The sequence below is a fragment of the Silene latifolia genome, chromosome 11, assembly GCF_048544455.1.
Source record: "Silene latifolia isolate original U9 population chromosome 11, ASM4854445v1, whole genome shotgun sequence".
NCBI lineage: Eukaryota > Viridiplantae > Streptophyta > Magnoliopsida > Caryophyllales > Caryophyllaceae > Silene > Silene latifolia.
The window spans coordinates 2355033-2367393 of record NC_133536.1 but is presented as its reverse complement, the minus strand read 5'-3'; the positions used below and the strand labels follow the sequence as shown (position 1 = coordinate 2367393).

The window sequence follows — 12361 nt, the reverse complement described above, 5'->3', positions numbered from 1 at the left end:
TCAATCCGCAGCGTGTACGTGAGCCAAGATGGTACGTCTTTGTTACAGACTTACAGTTTTGTAGTGACTTCGTTCGATTTAGACTACTCTGGTGACTTGCAAGCAGTGACGGGTTTTTTTTTATGATAATACGATTATTCTTCTCCATTGACGTCGTCATCGATTCTTTAGGTTTGTTTTTAGCATAAAAATTGAGAGACGAAGAGGAGAGTATATGCTATAAGGAACTTTTGGCTACCGATTTTATTGTGTTATGTCAAATCATGTAAACTGGTCTCGTTCTAGAATACGCAAAATTAAACCGACCCAAAACTCGAATTCAAGACCTAAATTAACACAAATCCGAACTAAACCGATCCAATATATAACCTGACAGACGTATTGTTGCAAAGTGACAAAACTACTTTCATTTTGTACCCACTTTAAGTATAAGACAAGTAACGAGTTGTATGGTAGGGCCCAAAAATGTTACAACTTTAATCATATTTAACCCATCTTTGATTTTAGATAGATATATCCGTTTATAATGAGATTAATCGTACAAACTTAGAGGACATTTGATGATAATGTACTTTTTACAATATGTGGTATTGTGTCTAGTCGTACACTGCTCATTAGTGATTACTTCTTCCTTAGGAGTTAGGCCCAGTCCTTTTGCCCTCGATCCGCTGCATCGACGTGAGCCAGTAATTCAAGATATTAACGTACTCCTCCGATTGGTCGCCAACTTGCTCATTAGTGATTACTTTTTTTTTTTTTTTTTTTTAACAGCAACAAATAGCATAGCTTATAAAAGAGCTTCCTGAACAAGATTATGACAAGGTTATTTTACAAATTCTAAACTATTAAATTAAAATAAACTCTAATTGCCTAAAGAATTAAAATAAAATGCTAATTATCACAAGCTTATTCAAAATAGGACCTTAAAAAGGTAAAATTAAATTCTACTTCTAATTGGACCATATGTCGAGAAATGGTCTGAACGAAAAAAAATTTCGTCCAGACCTAAGTCTAAACGGAAAAAATTTGTGCATCTGAATCGGAGAAATAATGCAGTGTTGGAGCCACCAAAAACTCCCATTTATTTTTCATTTATTTGTCACATGAAGATGATAAAGAAAAGTGATAAATCTCCCATTTATTTTTCATCCATATTATTGGCATTTTGCAGCCATCTTACGTACATGCACTCATGCAAGTTAATCGGGTCACTTTGGGCCAAGTACGGGTCACACTTTTCGGTCATTTTTGAAATTTGGTTCAAGTTAATCGGGTCGGATTAATAAAATCGGATCACTTTGGCAGCTCAACTCACCAACTGAATGGTACAGTATTTGAATGCTATGTTACAATATCGTACATGGACCACCGACCACGCCATGTGATAAAAACAAGTGATGAAGTTACGTTACATGTCACTCTATATATTTTTTTGCCACTTTTATTTTAATCGGGGATAAGAACCGTTTTTAGTTAAGACAATTTCAAACAATAATTGGTAGAAAAATTCTTGGGTACACCGGGTGTACCACGTCATCGTATACTAGAGCCAATAAGATTATTTTAGGAAATGGAGAGACCATTTCCTCTCTTATACCCTTTAAATAATATTTTTTTCACTAAACCCTATTATTCCTTTATTTTTACTCATAAATTTAGAACCGTTCGATAATCTCAAGATGCGATCTGGGCCACCAACACTAGTAGAAAAAATCCCTATCGCGACGCTGATATTGTGGCGGTTCTATTAGAAACCGACACAAAAAGTAGTTAACAAAGTATTGGTGACGGTTTTACTTAAGAACCGACGTGATAAAGGAAACTATTTGTGGCGGTTTTATTTAAAAACCGCCGTTATAAGGCTTTTGTGGCGGTTTTAATTTATAACCGACGTGAAAAGTGTGTGGCGGTTTTATTTAAAAACCGTCGTATAAGACGTTTGTGGCGGTTTAATTTACAACCGACGTGAAAAAATGTGTTGTAGGTTTATTTAAAAACCGCCGGGTAAGATTTTTATTATTACTCATCGACATAAATACAATCCACTCAACTTCCCAATGATCCTCATCCCTGACACTACCCTTCTAAACCCTAACACTACCCCTCTTTTATTCCGATTCCCCATCTCCCTCAACACTCAACTTCCTAATTATTGATCCTCATCCGTGACAGGCTGACACCCCCAACCAAGGCTCGCAGGAACCCCTCAACGGTCATCAGTACAATCAATTGACCATTTTTTAGATGGTTTTTCGTCTAGTTTAATAAATTTTGCTTTTTGGTTGTACCATTGGCCTTCTACAAGACGGGGCTAACATCAGTTTCCTACACGCCAATTGTTATCACAATCGATTTGGACTTCAGGTATATTTCATTATCTAGGTATTCGATTTTCAGATTTGTATATGTTTTGAGGTCAAATTGTATTAGATACTCACTTTGGAAATTTTTCGTTGGTATTTCGCTGTCAGGCCATTTGAAATTGATTCTAAAAATCGGCTTGAAATTATGAAGTGTAGTTGTTTATTTCAAATTTAATGTTATGAATTTATCTGATTGCAAGATCTGTGGATTGAATTTGACTGATATTGTATTTTAATTGATAGAGAACAACTGAAGTTGTGATTTTAATTAGTAAAGAACATCCTTTGATTTGCCAAAGCCAACTTGTTCTAAAATGCTGTAATGTATCTTTGTATTGCTGAAATAAATTAACCAGCTGTAAATAAATATTGTGAGAATGAAAAGAGGGGAAGGTGATTTCGGGAGTGTAAGTCAAATGGGAGTTCTTGTTGAGTTATCATGGATATGAGAGTTTGGCTTATGCTTTTATCTCGTATATTGTTCTGTACACCATCTTCGAGCCCTGGATAATTTGTGATAATTTAGTAAATGTCGAGGAAAGTAAAGTCCCTGCTCTGAATTACCTTAGGTTCGTATCAGTTATTGGCTTGGTTTCTTATCTTATTTTTCTTAAAAGAGATGAGTGGTTGTTTCCATTTGGCGGGCGAAATGATCAAACTAATAGAGAATGTTATAGATGGATCTGTGATGGGTTTTTGGGATTGTGTAATGGGGTGATAGTTCAAATTTTGTTGCTGCCACAGTGTTCAAGTCACTGTTGTTACTTGTCTAGTATAGACTAAAAGGTTACAGTTAGAGTTTGATTTACCTAATTTGTTCACCTAATTTGTGAACAGTTAGATTACTTTAATCGAGACAACATAACCCCTTGCCTGCTTAATGTCTAGGTCAGGGGCTATACAAGATTTCATGTCGATTATATACCGGTTTATGTGATCATATACGTTGTGTATGACATTGTAATTGTTCTTGTTATATAGGAGCATCTTCATTTGTTTGTTTAAAATGCGCCAACTATTAAGTGATAAATTGAGCTGATTTAATGGTATTTCTGGTTTCTTAAATAGGGCGATGCTCTTAAAGGTTACGATTTGTGCAACTTTAGCCATATAATCCAGATCTTCTATCAGGTGTGTGTACTTTTTACTTGTGCAGTTGTTTGTTCAGTAATAAACATAGAAATGATGAAGACCAATAATAATATTAGAGTAGAGACATTATGGTTTGTTTGATGTTGCCTTCTTTTTAAGGTAAAGTTGCTGTTATTTTTTCCATGTGTGTTCTAAATTCTGTGCTCTCGGTTGTTTTGAAGAGATTACTATCCAAGAGCGGCCTATTTTCATTCGGAGGTCAGATCTTGGCATGCCATCTTCCCCTACGCAATCCATCTTTTTCGCTGCCGTGTTTTTTATTATGTCAAGTAAGTTTCTCAACTTTCCTTGTGACTTGGATAGTTTGCATGCACAACTTGTCCATCCATGAACTTAGATTGATAATGGGATTGCTAGAGTGGCTTAATGACTTTTTAGTTTTCTTATCACCTCTTTCCATATCATTGCTGAACTCCCATTTCCCTTTCCCTAAACAACTTGTCCATCCTTGAACTCCCATTTCCCTTTCCCTAGACAAATTTGTGAGTTGTTTTCTGATCAGAAAGGCATTTCTCAAATTAAGCAGGCTGAAATTCAAGCGGTACTGATACAATCGTACTGTGATAGAGTCATGTAGCTCGTGATGGTGTTACTGCTGGTGCGCTACGAAGATCAGCTCGATTGACGGTGATGGTGCTTGGAGGAGATGCGGCGAGCAGGCCATGGTGTGAGCTGCCTGTTTGTAGTTGTGCGGAAGCTTTATTTGAAAATTGGGGTGTGCAAACTGGTATTGTATATATAAGAGTTATCGGAAATTGTACGTTATTTTTACGAGTGTAATTGGGAGTTTCATTAATCTGTTGGATGAGGATATGATCGATGTAAGTTTATTAGACTTGTATTGTTTAGAATATTATTTTGGTTGTTGCATTTCTATTTATGGTCTTAGTTGTTCATCTATAATATTCGGAATTATCAAATTTATGTGAAGGCGTTGTTGATATCTTGGTATCAAATATTTATTACTATGAAAACATATATTTACTTATTATGACGGTTTCCATAAAAACGCCGTCAAAGGGTCAACTATTTTACCCTATATTACGAAAATTAGTCCGCTTTTGATGGCGGTTCTTTACCTATTATGTCTCTACAACCGACGTTATAAGTAACTTTTAGTGGCGGTTTTGTGTTATAATGTTCTTATTGAAAAACCTAGAGTGGCGTTTCTTTACCAACAACCGTCGTTTAAAGTAAGACTATGGTGGCGGTTTTTATTTATAACCGCCATTGTAGGAGAGCTATTGCGACGGTTCAACAACCGCTTACAACCGCCGTAAAGTTTATACGACGCCGTGATAAACGACGGACCCTAAATCTCTAAAAACCGCCACAAAAGGTCTTTTATAACCGCCATCGTAGGGGGTTTTTCTACTAGTGCAAGAGGAAATGGCCTCTCCATTTCTTTTTAGAAAATGGAGAGGATCTCTACTCCATAATTGGTACGAGAATTTGTCTCACTATAAAGAAGTGCAATAATTGAGGTTTTAATTATTTTTTTATTTAGTTTTACTTTATTTATTAATTGTCTCTCCTTAATATAGTAAGAGACGGTCTTTTAGAATAATTTCAGACGTTTTTACTTGTGATGTCACAAGTCACAACCTCTCTCATACTTGGCCTCCTACTTGCTCTTTATAAGCAGGGGCAGAGTCAGGATTTGAAGCCAGCGGGGGCGAAAAATTTCAATAAGGACAAAAAGATAATTTTATATGGGAACCTCAAAATTTTTTGAAAATTTTAATTAAAAATTTTAAAAATTTCAAATGCCAGCGGGAGCGAGCGTTCCTACTAGCCCCCTCACTCCACCACTATTTGGAAGAGGTTAAGTATGTGCAGGGGCGGATCCAGGATCCAAATGTACGGTGGGCTAGAAAAGTCAATGATAATTTTGTCTTCCTAAACTGCTGCATTTTAGCGTATTTTTGTGATATTTGAGTCAAGTCATACAAGTACATTTTAGGTAAAAAGGTCTCGACAAAGTATAAATATACACCCAAAAATTTATCTGGTAAATAGACTGACTATAATGAGTATTGGGTGGACAACTTTATATAAAACATATAAAAACCTATAGGCCAAGTAGCAAGAAATGCAAGAATACAAGAAATAGTTATTATTATCTAAAAAAAAAACAAGAAGAAATAGTGTAAAAATAAGATAGTGGACAAGGATACAAACAAAGTTTACAAAATGTCTTCGTTGGGTTTTGAACTCACGTACAAAAGGTTAGTGGATAAGTATTCTACCACTAGACCAACTTTAATTTCATGCAATTACATTAACCTTTGTAACATATATTTTTTCTTCTTCAGAAAAGAGGTTGGGCTCCAGCCCATATAGCCTTTGGGCTGGATCCGCCCCTGAGTATGTGACGAAACAAAATAGTGCCATCACAGATCAAATTTCTGGAATAATTTAATGCACTATATTTGTGCACGTGATATTACAAACTTACGGTGCATTTGATGAAGTAATAATGCACTTTTTACAATACGAGCGAGTATGTGGTATTTGTATCCGTACACTGTTCATTACTCCTTCCTTTCAGGCCCCCGTCCGTTTGTCCTTGTTTCTTTGCAGGACAAGTCCACTTAATTTCTGTTAGAGAGTTGGGCCGTTGAGAAAGAACAAGCAAGAGGAGCCCAAGTATAAAAGAAGAATTTGCCTAAAAGGATTGGGCTAGGAGACGCGTGAGAGTGAAGAAGCCCATTGAAAGAAGAGTCCCGCGTTTTGGAAAGCCTTCAGGGAGATCCTAAGGAGAATTCAGGGAGAACGGAGGAAGATGACCTGTTATGGAAAAAGTTGTAATAAGAATAATATACCTTTCCATAAACGAGGTAGGATATATCTAGGGTTCCTACCTATAAATAGCCAAAGGAGCAATCAAGAAAGGACATTCAAGATATCTCACACATACGAAATACATTGTGCTAGCTAGATTTACATATCGTCTCCATTGTGCTCGTTCTCTCATTAACAAGCTAGTGCAATACTTGGTAGGGTACCGTCCCTTCCGCGGTTGTTCCCACATTGGGTTTTCCGCGTCACCAAATCTTGCGTGTCACCTTTAATTACGTTCTTTATTTCCTTATTTAGCATTGACATAAACGACCAACCAACATACAACGAGTAAGACCGCATTGACCTAATAAAACCTAAATACGGTAAAAATTACCTAAACACTCGTCACCAACTTGGTTACGAACTTATTCATCTTAATCATTTGTTTACTTCTAATTAAAATACATTTATAAAAAAATAAAATCTTATCTATATTAATACAAAAGACAATACTCAATCCTCAGCGCGCCACGTCATTAATGCAACCTTTTTTTTTTCCGGAAATTCATGTTATGGTGGGACCCGTTAGTGTGCAATGTATTTATTATTTCAGATTTCCGTCTTTTCAAACATGCGATAAATTCCGCCTTGCAACAAATTCTATGAAATAATATTATGAAAAAATTTTATGAATTAATATTATGAAATAATTTTATACATTCCGTGTAAATAAAATTAATAACATATACGCAGAATGAATTACAAATGGGAGTAAATGAAATTGAATTACATAATTTTTAAAACAAAATTAAATTATAATAAAATTACATAATTACGAGAAGGAATTACATTTATATACGGGATAGAACATAAAACGCAAATGAATTACATACATAATTTTTTAAAACTACATGGTACAATAATTTTTGTTTAAAAAATAATTGTTGACGGAGTATTTACTTGGTGTATAAAATATTCATGTATTTTGGTTAATATTATTGTACCATGCAGCAACAACATAACAACATAATTTTTTAAAACTACATGGTAAAAAAAATTTTGTTTAAAAAATCAATCATGACGGAGTATTTACTTGGAATATAAAACTCGGCAACTTAACTATCACCCAACACACGAAAAAATGGTAGGTGACAATAATAGGCAACCGAGTTAATTTAGTCTTCAACTAGCATTTAAAGCAAATTTTACTTTTTTGTACTCTAAAAAAATAAATAAATTTTAATTTAATTTACAAGTGATTAAAAATTTTGTAATAATTTTTTTTTTAATTTTTTTTAATAAATAATTCACAATTGTTGTAATAAATATTTTTTTAATAATAACAACACAATAAGTTAACAGTCGAAAAACTTTAAAATATATTGTTTTTAGAAATGCAAAAACAAATATAAATCCAAAACATTAATCTTTGGCTAATACATACCCGCATTTTGCACTTTTTAAAACTAATCGTAATTAAATGAATTAGATTTAAAGAATACAATGGTATAAAATCCTCCCAGTCTCTCACTCGTTATAAATTTGGATCAAATAGTCTCATTATAAACGGATATTTTACAGTAACTATTTGTGTCATTTCACCGACTGAGTTAGTTATGTCATTTCACCGAAGGAGTTAGTTAAGCGTCACTTTCATTGTCACATAAGGGTGGTAAAAAAAAGTGAAAAATCTCCACCATTTATTTCTCATCTAAATTATTGGCATTTGCATGGCAGCCATGCATCTTACCTAGTACATCAATGGCTATATAAATGGGTCTCAAACTTTGCATATACAAGTATAGAACACGCACAAAATCATCAATTAATCAAATTAAACTTAAGAAAAAAAATCCTAGAAAAAAATACCAAGAATATGAAGGTGGTTAATATGGTGGCATTGTTGGCGATTGTGGTGTTAGCGGTCAGTCGGTCACCACACTCGAACCAGTGATTGCTACTCGCCAACTTAATAATCATCGCCTCTCAAACATAATGTTTGAGGATGCGTATATCCGACCCCTTACCTGTAAGGCTGTAAAGATAGGTATAGTGAGTGTGCAAACGACGATGAATGTTGCGGATCTTGTAGATGCGAGGCCGCAGATTATGACTTACTCCCGATTTGTGTGACCCGTTACTTCCAAACTGAATGCTGAATGCTGAATCTATGGCGGTCTGTGTGTCTTGTGGTTTTTTATGGAATTTGTTTTCTACTTGAACTGTGTCGGTCCTTTTTTACTTATTTAATCCACCTAAATCCATGTGGCCCCAATGAATATTTTCTACTTTACCCCCCACATTTCCACATTTTCTTTAATAACCACTTTTTACTTATGTTTACATCTGTCTGGATCGGAGGGAGTACTTATTTACATAATACTTCCTCCATTCAACTCCACTCTACCACTTTGCTTTTTCACGTTTGCCAACGCGTATTTTACGCGTTAAATATCGTTAGCTACGTATTTGCAAAAATTATAAAAGTTAGATATTTTTAATGTACTCGTAAAGACGAATCAAACAAGATCCCACTTGATTATATTTTTACTTATGTATTGAGAGAAAATTACAATTGAAGGTTTATTTGTTAATAGTGTGCAAAAACTAATATGGTAGAGTGAAGTTGAATGGAAGAAGTATATTCTATGCTATTCTAACAATTACCCTAAATAAATTGATAATTGGAACCCAAATAACCCGACTAGGTTGACTCAGTTTACAAAGTGTACCTCTACGCAGGCTTCTCAAATGCACAAAAGCTACAACAACAGCCAGGAACGTATCTCGGCGCTAAGCCTCTTCGACGACATGTAATCGGCGATGCGACCAAAAAGGGTGGCAGTGGCGGTGGTACCACCCCATCTATTCCGCAAACTCACCTCCCAAACTCCAACCTACGACCAACAACAACAACAACAACACCGCATAATTACTCTACTCACCCAATGCACTAACATCACCAACCTTAAACAAATCCATACTCACATATACATCCATGGCTTCCACCAAAATTCCTACATTCTCACCAAACTCATCCGCACTCTCACCCGTCTCAACTCCCCCTTTCACATTCACTCCTACCCTTTCGCCATTTTCCGCAACACTCACAACCCCAACTCCTTCCTCTGGACCGCCATGATTCGTGCTCATGTACTCCAACACCGCATGCCCGACTCCGTATATTGCTACAATTCTATGAGACGGAATTGCATCTCCCCGAATTCATTTACATTTTGCGCGTTGTTTAAAGGGTGTACGATGACACGGGACACGGAGTTAGGGCGGCAGGTGCATGGTCAGTTTGTTAAGTTTGGTGGGTTAGGGTTAGGGTTACGGTCGACTTTATTTTTAAATGCTGGGAATAGTTTGGTTGATATGTATGTGAAATGTGGGGAGTTGGGGTTTGCACGGAAGGTGTTTGATGAAATGTCTGTGAGAGATGTTGTTACGTGGACGTCTTTGATTGTTGGGTATGCCGGGGTTGGGGAAATGGAGTGTGCTAGGGAGTTGTTTGATGGGTTGGGTGGTGGTAAAGATGGGTTTATTTGGGGGTGTATGATTACCGGTTATGCGCGGAATGCGCGGCCTAACGAGTGTTTGGAGTTGTTTGAGATGATGCTGAATTCTGATGGTGTTGGGTTTGAGGTTGAGGTTGATGAGTACACTTTGGCTAGTGTTATTTCTGCGTGTGCGCAGCTGGGGACTACAAAGTATGCGACATGTATTCGGGGGATTGCTGAGAGGTTGGGAAGTAGGCCCGAGACGAATGTTGTTATTGGGTCGGGTTTGGTAGATATGTATTCCAAGTGTGGGAAGGTGGATGATGCTTTTGAGGTGTTTAGGTTAATGAAGGAAAGGAATGTGTATACTTACAGTTCAATGATATTAGGGTTTGCGGTAAATGGTCGCGCTAATGCAGCAATGCAATTGTTCTATGACATGGACGAGAGGACTGATATAAGGCCGAATCATGTTACCTTTGTTGGGGTGCTTACGGCATGTAGCCATGCCGGGTTGGTTGAAGAAGGTCGTAGATTGTTTGGTGCCATGGAAGAAACTTACGGTGTTTCTCCAACTGCTGATCACTATACATGTATGGTTGATCTTCTTGGACGGTCTGGTCACTTGGAAGAGGCTTTAACCCTTGCCAATTCACTAGAATCACCACATCCTCATGGTGGTGTGTGGGGCGCATTGCTTGGAGCTTGTAACATTTATAATAATCCCGACATTGCTGTGATTGCAGCCGGACATTTATTTGAACTAGAGCCTAATGGTATGGGAAATTATATCTTGCTCTTTAATATACTTGCGTCCACTGGGGAATGGGATAAGGCCGTAAAGGTACAGAACCTAATGAAAGACAAGGGTGGGAAGAAGTTTCCTGCATGTAGTTGGGTAGACAGAAAGAAAGGACATGTTAATGAATTCTTTGCTGGAGACTTGACTCATCCTCGATCGAATGAGATAAGACATTTTTTGGAGGATCTTATATATAAGTTGGAACGTCATGGATACCAGCCAAACTTGGCGTCAGTGAGCTATGATATTAGCGATGAGGATAAGAGGGAAATACTAATGGCTCACAGTGAGAAGTTAGCATTGGGTTTCGAATTGCTGACGACTGAATCTGATCATACCATTAGGATTATGAAGAATCTTAGAATTTGCGAGGATTGCCATGTTTTTATGTGTGGCGCTTCCAAAATTACTAAGAGGGATATTGTTGTAAGGGATACTATGAGATTTCACCATTTCCATGACGGGTTTTGCTCTTGCATAAATTTTTGGTGATTAGGCTTCAGGGTTTTGCCTTCTAAGAATTTGTGTATTCTGCGGTGTGCAAATATTTTCTTGCTTGTCATGGTAGTAGATGAAGTACATAACCTTGTTTGATATTGACAATGAAGACAAATACTTTTCTTTGGTTAGATTGTTAGAACAACTAGCTATGTTGCTCGGACTCGGCTAGAAGTATCTGACACGGGTGCGTGTCCAAGTGTTGGATTCGTCTATTTTATAAAAAAGATTCATTTTTTTGGTTTGAAATGAAGTGTCTGTGTGTCGAGTGTCCGACACGGGTACGTGAGGTAATTGAAGAGTCCGAGCAATGAACATGGATAGAAATAAAGGAAAGTGGCTCATTGAATTGATTGAAACACTTGTGCTACTTAGATTAAAGAGGGTTAACCTTAATTCAGTTTTTCAGCAGAAGATGACTGATCATAAGTCTGATCTTGGATCTGTTCAAGGACAAGACGGCGGCACTCTACAGGCAGTAAAACCTTCCAGTGCAGCCCAGGAAGGCTAGCCGGACACCAAAGAAACTGATGGGGCGGATCGTGATTTAAGTGGTAACCAGAAACAACAGACGGGTTTGGATTTCAGTTCTGCGAAATTTGGTGTTTCAATTGTTTCCACTTGACTCGGTCTCGATTGCGAGTTCAAGGATTGAAACTGGGGGGATGCTCATGGAGATGGTGCGAATCTGGTGGATTGAATTGGTGCGTGAAGGGAGGTGCGGGTTTAATGGTGATAAAGGTGGTGCTCGGTGGCTGTTTAGTGCTACGATCTCGGTTCCGAGCTTGGCTTCGCGAAATTCAGTGATGGCCAAAGGTGTTGAAGTGCAGGGGCGTAGAGCAGCAGCGCATGTAGAAGTCAATTCGTGACTTTTTACTTTGGCCTTGAATTTCACTTGACTTTTGTTCATTTTGTGTTGACCCGTCTCGCTTCACTAATTCACTTTGTCTTTCTTTTATTCACGAATCCATTCCTACAAAATTAAATTACACAAAAGCAAAGCAATAATATAAACTTAATATTATAAAAATCCGACTAATTATTAAATATAACTAAGACGACTAATTATTATAAATTATTAATTAAAATGAGATATTTAATCAATTAGGCACGCAAACGCGAGTCGGAATAAGCTATAAATGAGGGGTAAAATATGAATAAAATACTACTAATCAGTCCCTCACTTAGTCGAGTGAGATTCTACTCGGTGTACTCGGCCGAGTGCAGCCTTAGAATTTATGAAATATTACAAGAGATGT

At 36.9% G+C, this 12361-nt stretch overlaps 1 protein-coding gene and 1 long non-coding RNA gene across 2 annotated transcripts; both read left to right on the top strand.

Annotated features, from left to right (window-relative positions):
• The first annotated feature begins 2044 nt into the window (after positions 1-2044).
• LOC141612632 (uncharacterized) lies at positions 2045-4458 on the top strand. The gene is made up of 4 exons (XR_012529121.1): positions 2045-2364; positions 3432-3494; positions 3677-3784; positions 4042-4458. It is a non-coding gene; the product is annotated as an uncharacterized LOC141612632 (long non-coding RNA).
• Positions 4459-8088: 3630 nt separating this feature from the next.
• LOC141610619 (pentatricopeptide repeat-containing protein At5g44230-like) lies at positions 8089-12060 on the top strand. Its single transcript, XM_074428794.1, has 2 exons — positions 8089-8475; positions 9042-12060. The coding sequence occupies exon 2, from the start codon at positions 9123-9125 to the stop codon at positions 11094-11096; it is 1974 nt and encodes a 657-aa protein (XP_074284895.1). The 5' UTR covers positions 8089-8475; positions 9042-9122; the 3' UTR covers positions 11097-12060.
• The last annotated feature ends 301 nt before the right edge of the window (positions 12061-12361 follow it).